The following is a 21,158-nucleotide window of genomic DNA, read 5'->3' as shown; positions in this document are numbered from 1 at the left end:
CTCTACTAGGAAAATGGTCAAGAACTGGAGGACACATTTCCTCACTCAGACTCCAAAGATGAGTTTTGTAAGAAAAATATACTGAATGCAGGGCATTTTCGCCCCGATTAATTTTGCAGTTTTTCACTTGCAATTGGTTTCGCTCCGTCTTGATTTCGCCCGTCCTAAGTTGTGTATAAAGAGAGATAGTTTGAGACATAGGAATTCGCCAAGTCTTAGATTCACTCGCTGACAACGAGGAAATCAAAGTACTGAAGAACTGACGGGAGCTGATTTTATCGATTATCATCGATTATCATTTATTCGAAATCAACGATATGTGATTTTGCATGGCAAGTAGTATCAGTAATCGAAATATTTCTGAGAAATCGTATCGATCCAGGCAAGATTGAACTCTTGCCTTGTTCAACCAAACGCTCGTCTGTCTCCGTTTATCTCCGACAAGCAAGTTTTGTCGGATATTAACGGAGGCAGCCAAGCGTCTGGTTGTACGAGACTACATTAAACTCTAGCGTAGGAATACATACGACTTTAAAAAATATTTAAACTGTTTGTACAATTTAAAATCTTATTATTTTCATGGTATTAATAAATAAGTTTTCTTGAAAAACAATGCTTCAGAATACATAGCATCGAATTTATCGATTATTTTCAAGAACTAAGTGTTGTCAGCGGTATTGATTTGTGCTTAGGTCCAAACACTGTTTCACTTTCCCTTTGCCCAAGTAAGTGCATAGGAGAGTTGATTAAAATCAACTCCCAAAAAGGAGCAAAAAAAACCAGGGGCCGATTATTTCCCTGTTTACAGTAAAACACAAACTGTATTAACTAATTTTGAAAAAAAAAGAATAATGTATAATAATTTATAAGCCCTTTATGTTTACTAGTAGATGAAACTACTACTTTAAGACAACTCGACGCATTACATCAATAATGCAAATTACGAAACTTATATGTTTGACATGATTAACAAACTGTTAAGAACAATCTGGAAAAGTATAAATAAACTGCAGCTTAACAATATAATAATTGTTAAACTTTCATTACTTGTTATCAATTTGTTCCATCAATGAAAAACATAATCTCACGGTCGTCTTTATATATATTCCCAAGTAAATAACATGTTCTTGTTTGTAATTGTATGATGTTTATCAGCCCAACCCTGTGTATCGCAGCCGAAACATGTTTACAATTGAAAGCAGACTTGGAACTGGTATTTCAATAGCGCCTAAAGTCAAGGGAAATATCTATTGAGAAAAACAAAATTACATCATAACAGTCTCCCCTAGAAAGAAAAATGGGTAGATTGTAAAGATAATTGTTGCGACTTACTCATGCCCAGTGTATAAATTTCATTCATTTACGATAAAGAAGACCAAGGTATACTTGATGAATGACACTGTATTACCTATGCATAACGTTATTTAATTTCCAGCGTTAAAATATAAAAAACACATTGTGCGCATTTAAAATCGTCAATAGCGGCTAGATTGTTGCACAAAAATATTATCTCTTTTAGAAAATGTCAAATTACCAATGATATTTCAATAGGCCTTTCATACTAAATTAAATTGAGCGACAGAGCAGGGTTCAAATTAAACGTTCAGCTTTTATTTTGAAAATACAGTAGGTAGCATTGGAATCAGCGGAATAAACATGACGATATTGTACAAATATTAATGTCTGATTGATAGGTTGAAACTTGATTATAATTTGGTTATTATGAATGGTTAATCATGATGCGAAGACCACTGTGGTCAGGCTTTGTCTACGAAAATAAAAAAAGAACTGACCGCGTAGTTGCTCTTGATAAAAGGATATTTCAACGGCGTTTCGCTTTGACATCGACCAATAAATATGACTTGTGTATTTCAATTTGACAAAAGTTAGGAAGAATTTTTTTTAGAGTTTTTTTATTAATTCCTATTATCTTTATTTATAGTATTTCAAAATATTTTAACCTTGCCGGTGTAAAATCATATAATGACCCACGTAGGATAATAACCTGAAAAATAAGGGTTATTTTTCTAAAAATGAGCACACTCTACGTGAAGAAAAAAATGTTTGAAATTGTTTACTGGTGCATTTTGAATGATTGACAAAAGTTTGAATGTAAGGACTCAAGGTAAAAGCGAGATACATTGTTGAGATCTCATTGTTTTTTTGATTTTTTTAAAAAGGTCGATCGTTATTATGCATAGTACAGAAATTACAAATTCTATGACAATTTAAAAGACTTAATTGATTTAATTCATTCATAAATAATATTATCAATAATACCAATGCCAGACATGTAAACAATATCAAGACTCAATCTTTGTTTACATAAAAAGAATTTCGATTTCTGTATCTTGGTTGTATGTCAATTTTTAACTATCAAACTTGAAAAAAATGAATCATTAAAAATACCCTTTAAATACTTAAATGGAAAAAAATGAAATGTTTTAGCTCATACCGTGTCCACTCAATATATATATATATATATATATATATATATATATATATATATATATATATATATATATATATATATATATATATATATATATATATATATATATATATATATATATATATATGCCAATTATATGTATATATCTATGCAATGTGTATCGTCCCGATCCTCTCAAATTGTCGTTTAACAGCATTCCACCTGTATCTCAAACGACCGTGTAGTGAGCGACCAGCGCGCTAGTTTCCCTTCGTCATCGAAAGCAAGATTTTTGTCTTGCCTAGATGGCCCAGTGGTTAGTGCGGTGGCCGCTCACTGCTAGGAGAATGGGTTCCAGAGGTCGTGAGTTCAAGCCCCGGCCGGGGCGGAGGTGGAGCTCCAACAAGAATTTCTCTGTGCTTTATATATATATATATATATATATATATATATGTAAATTACTATACGCTGTATTACGATGCTGTGTAGTCTGTTTACATCATCTTGGCATACGACTCGTTTTCTAGGGATTTGGAGTGTCAAAGTCATCTTTTTTTTCTAGGGTTTTTCCTTGACTAGCCTGATGCTATTTTCAATGGAGTTGTATCTGTTTAGTATTCAAAGCATGGTTGTATATCATATTCAACGTTTGTCTTCCTTTTTGTGAATAATAGATATCGTTCAATTGATCAAGAATGATTAGGAATCACAACTGACTGTATGGCGCTAAACATTCGTGGTTTTTATTTATTCAAAACTAGTATTTACATGAATATAAAACCTGTCAGAGATGAAGTTCCTTTTAAGAACATTATTTTGAATCAACGTCTAAAAAAACCCAGACTGATCGCCATTTCTAATGTAAAATGCAAGACTGTCCTCATAGAAAAAGAATCAAATATTCACATTTACACAAGAGATACCATTGCAGTTGATTTTTAAGGTATAGAAAAAATATAGATTGTTTTTTGGCTGTTGATCTATGTTTTCAATTACATTTTTTAGAAAACGACTACTTTGTCCAAGCAAATTAGACCTCATGCCCCACATAGCATAACGTGCAATGGTGAATGTGTGCTTGTTGTAAATATTTAACTCTGTTTTAAGTACTTAATGTAAAGTTAGACCGAAAGTAAATGATTTACATTAAACAAGAGGCCCATTGGCCACATTGCTCACATGAGGAACAATATGTATGATAAAATCAGCTTAATGGGTCATAATACAAACTATCTCGGCAACGTTCAATACTACATGTAGATCCTGTATAAATAAAATCCATTTTCCCCCTGGATATGATATTCTTATGTTTATAATCATTAGTCCCTTTTCTAACAGGATGATTTTATAATCGTATCACATGTTGAGTTTTGCAGTTCTCAAAAAGATCCTTAACAATCGTTTATATATGGGGTATAAACCTACATCAAACTCTGAACCTTCTTGTTAGGCCGAAGAATTGTCCTGAGGCCAAAGTCTTAACAATTATAAAGAATCATCTGGCTGGTTAGTTTCTGAGAAGAAGATTTTAAAAGATTTAGTCTACATATTCCAATGTAAAACTTTGAACCCCCCACCCATTGTGGCACTACCCTACGCCCGGAGGTGTCATTTTTTCACAACTTTGAATCTACACTACCTGAGGATGCTTCCACAAAAGTTTCAGTTTCCCTTGCTGGTTAGTTTTTGAGAAAAAGATCTTTTTTAAAGATTTACTCTTTATCCTTTATATTCCTATGGTAAACTTTGACCCCCCCCCCCCATATGGCCCCACCCTACCCCTGGCTGATTAATTTTTGAGAAGATTTTAAATGATTTACTCAATATATTCCTATGTTAATCTTCGACCCCCCATTGTGGCACCACCCTACCGACGGGGGTCATGATTTTCACAACTTTGAATTTACACTACCTCAGGATGCTTCCACACAAATTTCAGCTTTCCTGGCTGATTAGTTTTTGAGAAGAATATTCTTTAAGATTTACTCTATTTATTCCTATGTAAAACTTCGACCCCCCATTGTGGCCCCACCCTACCCCCCTGGGGGTCATGATTTTCACAACTTTGAATCTACACTATCTGACGATGCTTCCACACAAGTTTCAGCTTTTCTAGCTATTTCGGTTCTTGAGAAGATTTTTGAAAAATTATTAAAATTTTTCATTATTTCTAATTATCTCCCCTTGAAAAAGGATGTGCTCTTAATTTTCACAACTTTGAATCCCTTTTGCCTAAGGATGATTTGTGCCAAGTGTGGTTGAAATTGGCCCAGTAGTTCTTGGGAAGATGTTGAAATTGAGAAAAGTTTACGGACAGACAGACGGATGACAGACAAAATGTGATCAGAAAAGCTCACTTGAGCTTTCAGCTCAGGTGAGCTAAAAAGAACTATTGATAACTGACATCTATTTCTTTAACTTAATGAATATTGAAAGATCCGAAATGCAAAATTTAAATATTTTCTGAGTATGAGATCACATAGACCTTTTTATCGTTGACTTTGAAAACAAACATTCCTGCTTTAAAATATGCTTTTAAATCGACAGTCGCCCGCAAGAGGTGCAACTTCACAAAGAGCAAAGACCAACATCATCATGATTTCCTGCTATGATAGGCGACGGATAAAAGTATTCAATATTGTAGTAATGATTGTATGGTCAAGTCATTTGTCCTATGCAGATGGTAAGTATAGTCTGCGCTCTCATTTCTTTAATTACTATATAGAGATAATGTTGTTATTTTTGTACTGATTGCCAAAATACTTGGACATCGATGTTAAAGTTAAAAAATAACACGTCTTTTTATTTTTTCAAAATATGATTTAAGAAAGTTAATGAAAGCTATCAACAGCAAGGAACACAACGGGTGAACTGAATTTTATGTTTTGTTATCTTAAACACAACAAGATAGATTTACCGGATTAGTTTTGGTTACTAAATATGTAAAAACAAACGGCATAATATACAGCTCTCTAAACAATTAACAACTTTACAGACACATAGATAATAGAAAAAAAGAATGCACGGTTATTTCTAATTACAGTCAGATAATAACTTGGAATTCTTCGTAACGTAAATTGTAATTAAAAAAAAAATAAGGCCAAGAATCGTCGCTTATTTTATACAAGTCATATGTAAGTATTTGATTTACCTAAACAAATATTTCATTGTTGATATATGGCCCTGATGGCATTATAACAGAGAATAAAATTAAACTTCAAGGTGAAAAAAGTGAATTTATGGTATTTGGGCGATAAATGGGGAAATAATAAAACCATTTAAGCAATGCAGTATGTGTTATACATAAGTATCAAATAATAAAAACATATCAAATTTAAAAGAAAACGAGTTTTAAAGAATCGTACTCTGTAAGCAACACCATGGTATTGATTCAAACTATATTTCTTTTAAGCTAAATCTAGGAATTTAAAATCACGGATAATTTAACAGTCATGTTTATTGAAGTATGATCTTCAACAAAAATATCAAAACTGAAAACAATTGTTATAGTATAATGTTTGAAAACAATGGAACTTATAATAATTTGAACTTCATTTGGAATACTCAGTCATAAATACCACTTGATATTTTTTTTAAAATGAGCACTTTTACCTTTAATCATTAATTGAAACTTAATTCAGCCCTAAATGTGTAAAAAGGGATGTTCTAAAAAGGCAGTTTTTTTATCATCCATAACAATATTATATCGATTGTTAAAATTTTAAGTCAAAAGACATTGCTTATGTAAAAGGATCTTCACAAAATAAAAGAAGAACCATTATATATGATTTTTCAGTATTTCGAGCGCGAGATGATTAATTCCTTTTAATATTTTAAAATGTCGATCATCGTCAAAATCGATAATAGTTCAGGCCGTTAAATTTTTAAGACGTTAAATAGACATTATTCATCTTTAAAATCAAGCCATTACTACGGATAATTCTACCTACCTTGTTATTAGACCATTAACAGAGAATAGATAAACTGAATTTTAACATGCAATAGCTTTTAGAATAATGAAACAATGGATAATGGATAAAAGTTTAGATGTATTTTAAATTCTCAAAATATCATACAAAGGCTTAACTGTTTGAAATGAATGTCTCAAGAAATGTAAAAAGAAAAAGAAAACGAAAATCAAATCCATTCCTAGTTTATTGTTTTGAAGCATTACTCTTGAGAAGGTCATTCAAAGACGGTTTCATATCTGCATGCAGCAGGAATTGTAAACAGAGTGGGGATTGTTGCGGTATATTTACGCACTCTGGAAGTAATGAAAAATAATGTTAAACATACATGTACATGAACCAACGTGTCTTCCGTAGTACATTTACAAGAACATTCTTGTTGCCCGGCAGTTTTGCAGCTACACTTTCGACACTGCATATCGTATTTTCTGAATACTAGTTCTATTTTTGTTAACTGATCTAAATTTTATTTTTTAATAATTTAATTTAAATAAAAAAAACCACATTTAATGAGCAAATGTTTTAGCGCTTATGCGCGTGTATTAATTTATGCCGGGCACTAAAATTTTTAGGTACTGTCACAATATTTTTATACAACCTTAAAGTAATGTGCTTTTTAAAAGCAATTTAGACAAAGGGACATTTACATTTAGCAAACAATTTAGAAAGCCTTCCAGTACTGACTTCCACGTAGTTGCCATTTTTTAAATGACATTTGAACATTAAGTGGCCTTATGCCTTCAAAATCTTTAGAAAAAGCTTGGAATGAATACGCACTTAATTGTTTCTCAGATATTGTCATAACGATTTTTCCTCTTCTTAATAGTCTTTATTCTGATATTTAAAGAATCTTAGATTTCAACGATGTCTTAGAGCCTTGTCGATATATTGCATTACTCTTGTCATAAATTTTCACCACTGCTTGTGCCAAAATTCCCTGTACAATATCGGAAAAAATGTCTGATTAAAATTTCTCACATCGGACATCGTTTTTTTTTGGAACTGAATTTTTTTTTTTAATTCCATGCTTTACCTAACCATCCCATGGTTTAAGTTGCTGAATATTCATTAACCACTATGCTGTACAGAAATCATCTACTCCATTATGCTTTTTATGTTATATTATTTTTTTTAATCCTGCAATTCGCCTGAAATAGAAACTGCCAATATATTTTTATTTTCTAAAGCGTATGATGACCCTGAAGAATTTTAGCACGAAAGTCTGAACAGTTTAATTCAGATTTGAACGAAACTTAGTCTTCATAATCTTAACAACAGATCATTTAGGTTGAAGAAAAACGAAAGAGTGAGCAATAAAGGTTTAAGTTTCTTAAAAAAAAATATTCTAGCGGTATCCAATAGCCTGTTCAATGAATATTAATGTCAGACGATTAGGTGTTAATTTAAACAACCAATAAATGATAAGATTTACAGTAACTCAGTCGCAACTTCTCAGGCCTTTCAAGCACAGCTCGGAAGCTATGTATGAAATGCCTGAGAAGTTGCGATTGGATTAATGTGATACAGGACACCTGTCGATTATAATCAAAATACGTTTGGTTAACAATCTCTTAATTTTATAATATTGGGCCAAAAATATGTGAAAAAATATTCGAAAAGATATCAATAAAAAACGCCACATGGGATTTCAACTCATAACCCAGAATCATTGGTAACCCATTGCGCTTCGCTGTATGGAAACAATTTTGCGAAAGAAAAAAAAGAAGAATATACTTGCTTTTGTTATTTGTTTTAATAGGAAGTAGGTTTCAGCATGGACTCCCACAACATCTTTAACTTCAATAAATACATCTATTATTCGTACACAGATTCTCCGCAGAGCCGCCGTCGTAAACATTAGACAGACATGTTTTTGTCTGTAATTAAAGCTGACATATATTCATAGAGAATTTGGTCACCCTAGCAGTAAAGATCATGCTAAAGGGGTATACAAGGATTGTTCACCATGAAATAGGTACTATTCGATATCTCAAAAGCTTTTGACTAAAATAGTGAAATGAACATGAAATCCAAAGTATTCTCCACGGTTTCAAAAATATATTCTCTATTATTGAGAATTAAACATAAGAATACTGCGTCAGAGATGTTACTTTTATCAATCATTCACTAAAAGGTATGTATATTTGCTTTATTTCTCGGCCAAGCTCTCCTCTGTCGTTGTTTATGATATAAAAATCTGACTAGAACAACACTACCCCGTATATATTGAACTTGAAATTTTATACGTATCGTTAGTTTGATCAATGCTAAAACTGTAAAGTGCTGCAAGAATCCCACGTTTTGTGTCATTTTGATGCAACATTATGATAACGTTCTCCGTGAAAACTTCATAAAAAGTTGTAAGGTTTTACGAGAGCCGGATGAATAACTATTTAATTAAGAACATAGAATTCTAGCAGCAGTTTTGATTAAACTGAGATGTTTTGCCTTCTCTTTATATGTTTATTTTATTTTTGAAACCGCTGAGTAGTGTTGCTCTATTATATTTTATGTTAAGGAATATACGTAAGCTAACGGTAAGTAGTTTAATTTGTTTAAATGTAACAATGGAGACTCTTTAACTGCACGTGAATTCACATACCTTATTTTCCGAGATCGGGTAGTGTGTTAAAGAGAACGCTTGAGGTAAGTAGTGTGTCGATATGAGTTACACTAAACCATCAAATATCGATCTCACTACCAAAATGCATTCATAAATAGTTGTCATTCTGTTCCTAACGAAAGTTGATAGGTGTTGACAAGTAAAATCCTCTCTCTCCTAAATGTATTAGAAAAAGGCTTCCTATCTGGGTTTAGTCCACTAATGCATTTTCCATAGTCGGTAATGTAAACGTTATGGTTCATAGCTCCGGCCCTAATTTTCGTTCATCAACAAGGGACCTCTTGAATGAAAGCTCATCAAATTGTCTCTTTCCTGTAAAAATTTCGTGGTTTAAAGTTTCCGTTTTCCGGCAAAATGCGTCTGTTTTGAAAAACTCTGAAAATGAAAGTAAAAGTAGGGAATTTCTCAGTTTTGGAAAGGGTGTACATCAAACAATTTCATTTCTTTTCTTCAAATGATAATTCAATTTTGACACTTGTTTTTAAAATTGCAAATCCTCTTTTCTGACATGTGTCAAGCATTCTGATTTAAAATGTCCCAATAAATGTATAAACACTCTGCAAGTACACGGACTATTTTGCTTAAAGGCACTACTTTGTTGTCCTACCAATTCTAAAAAAGTTAGAGGGATATACCCATCTACAAAGAAGCAAGCTTTCGTGTTAACTTTGTTATATAGTTGTATTTTCAAAAAAAATTATTAGAAGACAAGGTTGGTTAAATTTTAACTCGATCAAGCAGGAGGGTTTTCATTTTACTCAATACATTTGCCACACGCTCGGTGGCGCAAATCATCACAGAATCCGAACGAAGTTGAAGTCATCTTAAAAAAGCATTCCTTTTAAAGGAATGATCGGCAATAATGATATATTGATAGCTAGAAGCAATCAACAAGTTTGATGTAAAATAACTTAAAAAGTACTGTATTTTTACAAAATATAGAATATTTTGAATCTGTACACTATAAACCGTCAACAAATTTGATTTTGAAATAAATTTGGGGAAAGCCGTTCGTAAACTCCTTTTCTAGTTTTATATTTTCAACGTAATTATTAAATGTTAATGTATCTTCTTCAGAATACTGAGTAGGGCTCTTCAAAAAGCATTAACACGTATACAAAGAAAGAGTTGTATTAAAATAATTTAATGCGACTGAAAAACATTGAATGCCATCATAACTTGCTATTGAGGTCGCATTATAACGTAACCTTGTTTATAAATCAAGCCGTCTTCCGAGCAACTATTATGCAATATCAATAGATCGAGGTCAGTTCATGGAGCATCTTCTTATGATTGAGGTCAGTTCATCGACTGCATTACTGAATGAATCTTTCGATCGAAATTCTTACGCGTGAGACAAGATGTGCATTCTTCAATTAACAGGTCGAGCTGTATTTTATGTATGTTTGCATCTCTTAAGGTAAATGAATTGAAATAAAACTGAGTAAAATGTTATATAAATACTAGACCAAAGCTTCAAGTTTTTATAAAAACTACTTCTGCAAGCGGAATGTGTGCACACGTGGAAGCATTTGCCGGATGGCATGAGATTTATAGGCTTCATATCATGACAAATGCAATTATTTAGCTTTATTATTATAGGATCGTGTGCCTCAAAAGGGGACATTGTTTTTCTTCTTGACGAATCTGGAAGCATTGGCTCAAGCAATTTTGAGCGGATCAAATCTTTTGTAAGCACCATTGTCGGCCAATTCAGTGTTGGAAACGATACAAATCAGTTTAGCGTCGTCAATTTTGAATCATCTGCAAGAGAAATTTTCCCCTTGAACAGATACCAAACTGTGTCAAGTATTCAGTCAGCTATTTCTATCATCAGTTTCTCAAGTGGTGGAACAAGCATAGGTAGTGCCCTTAACTATGCCCGAATGTACTCTTTTACAACCACTAGAGGTGCACGATTGGATGCGGCAAAGATAGCAGTTCTAATAACAGATGGTCAAAGCTCTCTTTCTGACGAGCCTGAACGTCTAAAAGCAATGGGAGTCACCATCTTCTGCGTCGGTGTTGGGACAGGTGTGAATTCCGCTGTGCTTCGCTCAGTGGCTACACACAACGACTACACATATTTGACCACATTTGACGTGCTCAATCTCATAGCGGAGGAATTATCAAATAGGACGTGTGCAGATGGTATAAAATTGATAAAATTTGTTTTCTCTGGCATAGATATTTGAAACCAAATTTAAAAGAACAACGAATAATGGACAATAGAAAAAATGTATTTTCCCAACAATTTCTTTATATATAATGACTCTTCATTTCGCAGATATCAATGATTGTCTTGGGGAACCTTGTCTAAATGGGGGAACTTGTGAAGACCAGTTTGGAAAATACGTGTGTCATTGTCAAGGAGGGAATACAGATCCCAACTGTTACCTGCCAGGTATAAACGTTTTATTTACTTATCATGATTTATACCTGTTTTTCCTAACAAGGCACAGACATATTTTTAGTTTACTTGTACTTTATTCATACTTCATTGTTCATAATAAATAGCGGTATTGAGTTAATTCATTCATAGGCATATCCATGAGGGCATTTTCATCGTGCAACTCTTTGCGGAGGAGATACACGATCTCCATGTGTTTATATGCGCGTGAAAGTAAACATCTTGTGGGTAAAATTGAAAGAAAAGCTTTGTACTGCCAACCATTAAAGAGCATTACACTTCATTAGAACTGTACGCAATAAGTTAAGTTCTATGCATTTTTTTTTAGAATTATTGCTGAAATATATCTCGAGATACCCACCACGAGAGTATATGTACTTTAAATTATATGTAGTATTTTCTGTCCCAAGATATTTATGTCACACATTTTCTTTAAATCTTCAAAATTTATAAATACCTTTAATGGGTGCAAACAATATTTACTCAATAATATGAAGAAATCCCAACTTTTACCGTTTGAAAGGCCCCCTAGTCAGGTTTCAATACACGGCTAAAAGTAAAAAGTCTATTGTTACGGTGATTTTCCATTGCAAAAGAGATAAAAGTACTCGAACGATAACGTTGAAAAATTGTGCGCGAAATTCCGAGTAACTTCCAAATGAAGAAAAGATGTTAACATTCCCCATTTTACATGTAAATCATCGTACATATAAGACGCCAGATTTTGTTCCTCTGTATTTTGTCGAGTGAAACCCAATTAAGAGTCAAATAAGATGCACTGTGTCATGAAAACTTTCCATTTCATCGATTTTTATAATTGCACCTGTCCTGTTTTATTTTAAATACCTTGGGCCGGGGAAACCTATAGTAATCACTATTACATAGTAATAAACACATTATCTTCTCTTTGAGATAACGTTTGTATTTAAATTTTAGAAACTGATTCACAGGTAAGACAATGACCTAAAGTTTGTCCCACGATACTTGAATATACTGGATTTAGTATAAAGTCATTGAAATGTACAAGTTTTAGTTTAGTTTCCCTCATGCGATTGATTTTCGGTTCATTGATAATATTTCCTTGTCCAGTAAACATGGCGTGTTTTCTGGTAGCATTAATTCTTGCAATTGTAACTCTTGGCATCACTATCTGAAGCTCAGTTTTACTGAAGTTATTGAGTACCAATGACAGTATCTATGATTGTGTCCGACTATTTGCTGCATAATTGTAATTAAGCATCTACAATGCACTTTGTTGCAAAATCGGTTTCTACAACGGCAGCTTCAGACTGTATGGCATTCGAAAGAACATTTTTCTGTCTTAAAGCAATAATGCTGAACACAAGAAAGATCATTTCTATTGCTCTTTCTTGTACTTGACTAGGGTGAAATTACTGATGTTTCAGTGTTTCTCAGTCTTTGGGCAGTATTTCCATTGCCGAGTTCAAAGTTTGTCTCGAAGTTATCTGTGATTCTTTCCAATCTTTACTACTAATCAACCATTGGGAAGAAAAATGTTCAGTACCTAAAAAACACATTTCAATAATTATAATACAATTCATGTTTTATTGAACACCATAAAAATGCTACTATTCAAATAGCATTTTAAAAATTTGGTACATGTAGTATTAACAACGAGAGGCCCATGAACCACATCACTCACCGTAGAAACGAAAGTCTTAATACATGTAATAAAATCAGTTTTATTGAGTCATATACTAAATATCTGGACAATGTTGTAGAATAGATCCCGTATAAAATATATTCAAAAATGGCTCCTGATATTTCTTATGTTGAAAATTAAGCATATACAAATATCTTTAAGGTCGTCTCTACATGTACTACAATTCCCATATGTTTTGTATTTGATGGGATGAAGCAAATGCGATCAGCTTGGCCTTGTTGCTGAGGTGTGTGACCTGGCCTGGGGGCTATAAAAGTTAGACGAGCTCACTTTCGATCTCAGTCTCACTTTTCCACAATATCTTCCTTTGATAAAAGTGAGACTTAGATCAAAAGTGAGCTCGTCTAACTTTTTTAGCCCCCAGGCCTGGCCCCTCGGTCTCTTGTCTTTCATGTTTTTGTATGTCTTTCAAAATAACTCTACTTCAAAAGATGTTATCTAACTTTAAATCGGTATCTGAAATAAAATAACGTACTAAAACTCATGTAAACACTTGATTATCAATCTTTTATCAGCGAATCTAGTATCGCTCTATTTTCCTTCTGAATATCACTATATCAATCATATTAAATTGTAATCTCATAACTTTAAGTTAAATCAAACGACTAATATCACAATATTTCCGTTACAGTAAACCATAAAACAGCGCAAACCTACTGTGTATATGAATACTATATGCATAACGTTAAGGTGTTACACTACTTGATATTAAACACAATTAGCCTCAGTGATAGACTAACACCGTAAAACTACACGAAAAACTAAATGATATATAGTGCATTTACATCCCTGTATGAAGCACACACTCAAAACATGAACACATGGATAAATGATTCTAAGTAAATGTTTACTACTTACCTTGGTAAACAAATGTTACAGAAAATATCTAAAATATCCTTAGCAATATTTAACAATAGTTATATATATTTCACAAAAATACCAAAGAAGTTACCCATAGTAGGAGAAAAAAATCACTAACATCCTAGCTATTTGTCATCTTGGAAAAAAAAAACCCGTTGCCGTTATCTGCCAGCTAGGTCTGCAATGCGGCAGTTTTAATATTCTAATTTTATTATCCGTATCGATGTAGTTTAATATTTCTATCCAAAAAGATACGGTATACAATTGTTTACATTTGTAGTTACTAACTGGTATTTTTTGTATCTACAGGTTTGCCAAATGTAACACTAGGTTCTAGTGTTTTGGTATATTCAGGTTCAACAGCAACACTCTATTGTTACGTCACAAGTTTAACAACGGTCTCCTCCATCATATGGCTATACCAGAAATATGGGGTCACTTCAGTGGTAAGCACAGGAGATACTTCAAAATATAGTGGTGGAACTGTTGGAACACCCTCTCTCTCCGTAAAGAACGTTCAAGTAACGGATGTAGGAAACTACAGATGTCAGGCACAAAATACGGCAGGAATTGGCCAAAGCGAACAAATGATATATTTGGATTTGAGACAAGGTTTCAGTATTTGAGTTTATGAAATGTTATCAAATAGAAATGTAGAAAAATATCATCCAAATCTATAAATTCTTTCTATTTAAAATTTTAACTTTTTGGTGACGTCATCTTTTGTTAAAGATCCTAAAATATCTTTTTGTCCTGCGCCTGTCCAATACGTTACATGTAAACCAATACGTATCAACATACTAGACGGCTATACGTGACACACTGGATTGCTCAGATAATTGGAGAAAACAAAGACTCACAGCAACCCAAGGAAAAAAACCAAGAATACAGGATTTTTCATTTCCGTGGAAATTTATTAGCTTCCCCTTCAAACTGCCTAGAGTATCCATGAAAATTGTGTACATATCATATATGATTAGAAAACTCTGGAAAATCAGAATAATTTATTACACGAATTTTAAAAACCTTAATTCACTCAGTTAAAGTGCTCGGTTTTTGTCGACTTTTGATATGAAATTTAATCGGGAATACTTTTCTTAATCAAATCAAACATTCATGTATTAACATTTACTACATTCACTACAGACTGAGTCACACACACCGTTGTTTACACACAAAAAAAATGTGCAGAGGTTTTGAACTGTGTTAACCTTTGTGTTAGCTTTTTTATGACGCAATGTGGGGTTAAAAAAAACCAAGCTAGAAATATTCATCGAACAGCATTCATCGTCTTCAGTTGACAAGTTTTTTTTTTATTTCGTATTCAGTTTAATTATAGACTCAAACGCAAAAAATCTATTATGGCCTAAATTCAATTGTTACATGTAACATGTTGGGTTGTGCAAGGTAAATGGTCAATGAACCACGGCAGAGAATTCGTAAAAACTGTTCATACTCAATGAGGCGACGAAATGAGTATAGCAAGTTATAAGCTTCAAAATGTGTATTCTGTCTGATAATCTACTTTCCTCGTTGCTAAAGCGCCTCGGACTGTACAATATCAGGCATAATGGTCAGTTTTTGGCAAATAACCATTACCTATTAGGATATCTATTCGCAATATGTTCGGATATTAGTATTGCATTACCTTATTGGCAGGCTTACTTTGGTTTCTCAATTTTGTTGGCTAGGTTATCCAAGTGTTGTAACCACCCGATCCTATGCTGTAAATGCAAGCAGCAACGTGACATTGACATGCAATTTTACGTCATCCTACCCACCAGTGCAGATGATGCAATGGTATAAATATGACAGCGATATAACAACTGGTCTGACGGGAAAATATGTAGGGGGAACTCTACAGAACCCCTCCCTTACCATCACAGACTTCCAGCCCGACGATCAAGCAATTTACAAGTGCTCAGCATCCAATTCATACGGGACGAGAAATAGTTCAGATATCGTCGTGTATCTACATGTAGATGGAGGTACGTGTACCAGTTTTAAAATTTTGAAAAGTATTACAACCGTGCAAAAAATAGTATGAGGGTATTGCATAATATATAATACATTGATATAAAGTGTTTATTTTCTAAATTGTAGCACGCTAAAAGTTGTTTGTTGTTATGTATATACTTAAGAACATTCAAAATATTAAGACTTTAATAAAAATTGATTTTTAAAAAGTAACTTAACTTACTAAGTTTGATTTTTTAAGTAATGTGGTCAATTTTTCGCTTGTTGCAGGTGTTCCAGTTATCTTAACAGGACAAAATATGACTGGCTCGTCTGGCACAACATTGACAATTCCCTGTACTGTTATGGGCGGATCAATAAGTAGAGTCTTCTGGACGTTTCAACCCAGTGACCAGGACAATGAAACAGAAATAATATTTTCTTATTCCAAATTTTACTGGTACTCTTCATCACCCTCTTTACGAATTTATTATTTGAATACCTCTGATATAGGATTCTACAGATGTTGTGCTAACAGTTCAAGTGGCCTTGGACGAAGTACACCAGTATATGTTACTCTCAGGGGTAAGCTCTTCCAAAAAAGTTCATACTATTTTAAAATAATTTTTCTCTAAAGTTTACGATGTGTACAAAATTAATGTTTTACTAATTAATTCAATGCTTTGATTTTAAAGGGAAAACAATTAACGTGGATATGTATACATATTCGGTTTACACCGGTGATGACGTCATGCTCTCTGTGTCCATCTTCTCCATGCCCGACGCCATAAATATCACTTGGATGTTTAGCACGATATATTACTATTCATTTTACTACTACGCCGCCCTGGATCTGACGTCAGACGTTAGATACGATGGCGGAACCGTGTCGTCACCTTCGCTGGTCATACGTAACGTCACAGCTTCGGATGGCGGTTATTATATCCTTAGACTGACCAATGTCGACGGCACGATCTACTCGTCAAGGATTACTCTGAGTGTTCAAAAAAGTAATAATGAGACACTTCCTCTGACATCTGACCTTATAAAGGCTTAATGGTCAAGCAAAGTTTTCTGATCACATTTATTCTGGATTCAGTCTTATTTCCGTTTGCCTGTTCATCTTAACTTTATTTAAATTCTGGTACTGATAATGGCTATCATGAGTAGAAAACCGTGTATTGGGAATGATTTTTCTACTTTTTGTCAATATCAAGAAAATATCGCTACAAACTAACTACATGTAACAAATAAGAATAATCAAACATTTCTGGTCCGTCTTACCGTAATACGGTACAGACAGGTCACATTTATGTGTTATTTTCTTTCTCAAACAGCCGGACCAATTTCAATTCGTGGTTTATAAGCTGACCATTAGTTTCAAGTTTTCAGAATGCGGGCAACAAACCGGGACGGTACAACGATCAGCTCATTAATTTATTTATACGTCAATACAAGTACGTATCGTTAAAACTTTCTCTGAAGACGCTCGTTTACAATCCATTGCGAACAAGGTTAATGTTGGGTTAGGTCATCAAGACAATTACTTGGAAAAGATTTGTACGTCTCTATTCCGTCCAGTTTTTGTGTTAGGTAATGAAATTCAAGAACAACAAATAATACAAGCTAAATCATATAAGTATACAACGACTTTGTGTTTTTATTTGAAAGAGTATATATATATATATATATATATATATATATATATATATATATATATATATATATATATATATATATTGCAAAATTCACAAACATTTTTGGTAATGACAAAAACATTATTATAAACTGATTTTGAATGTTGAAAAATTTTAATTTACACGGAAACCAGGATCTATGAGAATGAAGGTACTCTCTTCATGCTAAAAGAATGAAAACATTAAACGTTTTTCTTGTTTATAGGACCCCCTGTAGTGTCGGTGGGAAAGACCTCGTTAACAGCTGCGACGATAGCCTCTATTTCACTCCAAGTAAACTATACTTCCGGTCCAGAAATGAAATCAGTTTCATGGGAAAAAGGGAGCAGCTTTTACTCTTTTCTGTATGTCTCAATGAATATAACGACAAACAGTCGCTTCACCGGGGGTACGATCGATAGTCCCTCCCTAGAAATAAATGATCTGAAATTAGAGGATAGTGGATATTACCGATGTCGTGTTACCAATAATGACGGGACTACCACGACGCCTGTGTTCACTGTTCTCGTGCAGAAACGTATGACTCAGTTTTGTAGTATTTTTAAAATGGTTTTGTATCAAGAAATAATGTAGATTTATTTTCAAGAGTAATTATATTTATTAAGATTTTAACAAAGTAATTGGGGTTAAGTATATATATATATATATATATATATATATATATATATATATATATATATATATATATATATGTATATATGGTTAACTTTAAAACAGTGTTTGTAACTTATGCTTAAAGTAAGACAAACTTTAATTTTCAGAACTAGCAAATGTCAATGTAGGAGCCACGACATACACCGTATCGTTCGGAAACAATGCGACGTTATATGTGACCATCACCAATTCGGAAAGTAACTCAACTATCACCTGGGAACGAAAGGGTCAAAATGAGGCTAATTACAATGTTATCAACACGCAGACAAACGTCAAGTATGGAGGGGGTACATTAGTGTCCCCCTCTCTTACCATTTACAACATTACAGAGGCTGATGTTGGGTATTATCGCTGTAAAGTTACAAATATAGATGGTACAACATCCAGCTCATTGATCTATATCGGTCTTAAGAGTCCTGACGGTGTGTAGTATGTTTTTCCTACGTTTCTATTGCAAATCACGTGACGCTGTTAACTGTGAATTTTATGTGTTCTTGGGCAAAATTGTTCAAATTGATAATTGTAATATACTGTGTCTACAACCTGGCCGCATATCTCCCTTAAGCTCTATGGCTTGTCAATCGATTTTATTTATCTGCAAGTAGATTTGATTTGACTCACATATTATTATCTTTTGGTTTTAGATTCCAGTTGTGACAAGCTAAGTTGTGGAGGTCTCAGAGAATGTGTTTTAATGAACAATAAACCTACCTGTTCTGTGTCGACCTGGAAAGCGGCAGCTGTGGCGGTAGCAGGTACTGTGGGCGCCGCCGCTTCTGTGGCTGCAGGGGTGGTCGCCTTAAAGTCACTGACAAGCAAGTAAGTCGCTTCACCAAATTGCTGTCAATTTGGTCATATTCTGGATAAGTCAAGTAATTTATTTTTGTTTGATAGTTCATTGATATTTTTAGGTACTCGTGGTTTTATAAGACTTGAAAAAATTTTGGTCCACATCAAACTAATTCATTTACAACAGATAATTTTCAGTGATATTATCTAGATTAAATCCCTTTTGATGAAAGAAACCCAATTTTTCCAATGTCAATTTTACCATGTAATGCATTTAATCAACTCAAAGCTGCGACAGAATGGTTATATGGATATTCTTATCATAAATATAACATTATTAAAAATAAACGACATTTAACCGCTTGATTCTTTAACATCAGTAATGACTAGCTGTTGTGCTATGAAAATTAACCGTATAATGTGAGTAAATAGGAAGGGAGGATCGAACCAAGAACCTCTAATATGAATTAACATTTTTACCGGTCTGACACTAAGCCTCTTGTTTGCATATGTAATATAGGAACACTATCAGAAAACTATACAATCCTAGGCCTAGGTTGTTCCCTGATTTAAGATTTATCAAGCTTGCTTAGGCATTAAAATGTAAGTGCGATTACTTTTAATCTATTTCTTTCTGTACATAACAGGGCAATACAGCCACTAAATGGGAATTCCCAAGGATCCAACTCAAACTCGAATAACAGGAACAACAGAAACAACAATGATAACAACGATCATAACAGTGACAACAACAACAGTGATGACGACAGAGAGAGTAACCATGACGACGACATGCCGGACCCTAACTACATCGGGGGGTTCCAGGGGGTCATCAACTCCATGCCTCCTCCCAATATGTAATCTGGTCGTGTCTGATTGACCAAAGTCTAAATGGTCTTTAAGGGGCGGTTATGTCACGATTTTAATCAAAAATTATTATAAGACATTTATAATAGGCAACAAAATTTGAGGGTCAATTGTTGAGGTATAAAACAGTCACAGAGTTTACAATTCTTTGCACTGTAAACAAAGCTTTCGTTTACATTTTGAATGTTGAAGTGAAAATTTCTGTTTCGACAAAGTAGCTACGTATTATTTAAGCTTAAAATGAAGAGGAAGATTAAACACTTCCTTGAAAAAGATTCTTTTGCTGCTATTGTGAACCTATGTAAACAGAAAAACAAGACACGAGCCTTGTTCACATGACAAAGAATTGAGAGCCCTGTCACTTGCTTATAATCCTACGACTGACTCTCAAATTCTATTTGATCATTAGAAATGCATTTTTAAAGCATTGTTAATAATAATAACAGAAAGATATTTGAGCAAAATCGTGATCATGCCCCTTTAAAACTTGGATACATTTTACTGTACTACATGTAGCAGCATTAGTTATGTGATTATCGTTTGATAATGCAAGATTAGATTAGCTTATTCCTTACACGTGCACTACACTGGGTGTCTGATTTAGATTTAATTAGCATATTAATTAATATTATAATATCTATATATCAATTAATGTTTGCGTTATTTTGAATGTCTGAAGAAAAAGGTATTAATCAATTTATTAATAAACTATTGGATAATGATACAAGTAGACTTTTCATACGTAAAAAAAATAATATAATCTTTCGTCAAGTTATTTCGATAGACTTGGGGTTGTTTGAAGGAAACTGTTGACCAAGGGAGCTACAAATAATTATCGATACTACATGAACTCGAGAGCTCGAAATAGCAGTTACTTACAAGTACTGATAGTGAAACACTAATCTTCCATAATAAGTTTAACGTTAAAATTAAAATACATACTAAGATTGCGGCTAATTTTGAATTATTGAAAATTAAATACTTATATTAAGTGTAATTGAAGGTTTTGGCCATGAGTTTAATAAGCAGGTTCGTCTCTGAAAAAGCAACCAACCGATCAAATCGTTTAAAACAAATCTTTACATGTAAGCATGAAAAAAGGAAGTGTAAAGGAACAATAAACAGAATTTTATTGAGAATGCAAGGGAAATACAACTATCTGGATAATTGTTCTTTATAGATCATTGTTTTATATATATATATATATATATATATATA

At 33.3% G+C, this 21,158-nt stretch overlaps 1 protein-coding gene across 1 annotated transcript; it reads left to right on the top strand.

Annotated features, from left to right (window-relative positions):
- Positions 1-4,960: 4,960 nt before the first annotated feature.
- Positions 4,961-21,111, top strand: LOC128176935 (basement membrane-specific heparan sulfate proteoglycan core protein-like). The gene is made up of 12 exons (XM_052843452.1): positions 4,961-5,114; positions 10,625-11,173; positions 11,310-11,426; positions 14,287-14,589; positions 15,669-15,965; positions 16,225-16,518; positions 16,629-16,984; positions 17,312-17,390; positions 17,836-18,147; positions 18,392-18,706; positions 18,929-19,103; positions 19,721-21,111. The coding sequence occupies exons 1-12, from the start codon at positions 4,961-4,963 to the stop codon at positions 19,932-19,934; spliced, it is 3,165 nt and encodes a 1,054-aa protein (XP_052699412.1). The 3' UTR covers positions 19,935-21,111.
- The last annotated feature ends 47 nt before the right edge of the window (positions 21,112-21,158 follow it).

The sequence above is a fragment of the Crassostrea angulata genome, chromosome 1 (genome assembly GCF_025612915.1).
Source record: "Crassostrea angulata isolate pt1a10 chromosome 1, ASM2561291v2, whole genome shotgun sequence".
NCBI lineage: Eukaryota > Metazoa > Mollusca > Bivalvia > Ostreida > Ostreidae > Magallana > Magallana angulata.
Note: the sequence above shows the minus strand (reverse complement) of the source record. Positions and strands in the feature narration are given on the sequence as shown.

What these genes read in the sequence shown, in the direction of transcription:
- LOC128176935 (XM_052843452.1), top strand. Translation starts at nt 4,961, where the DNA reads ATGCTTTTAAATCGACAGTCGCCCGCAAGAGGTGCAACTTCACAAAGA. An exon ending in AGTATATGTTACTCTCAGGG is followed by an intron (nt 16,519 to 16,628) that starts GTAAGCTCTTCC and finishes TTGATTTTAAAG; the next exon opens with GGAAAACAATTAACGTGGAT. An exon ending in TTATTTATACGTCAATACAA is followed by an intron (nt 17,391 to 17,835) that starts GTACGTATCGTT and finishes TCTTGTTTATAG; the next exon opens with GACCCCCTGTAGTGTCGGTG.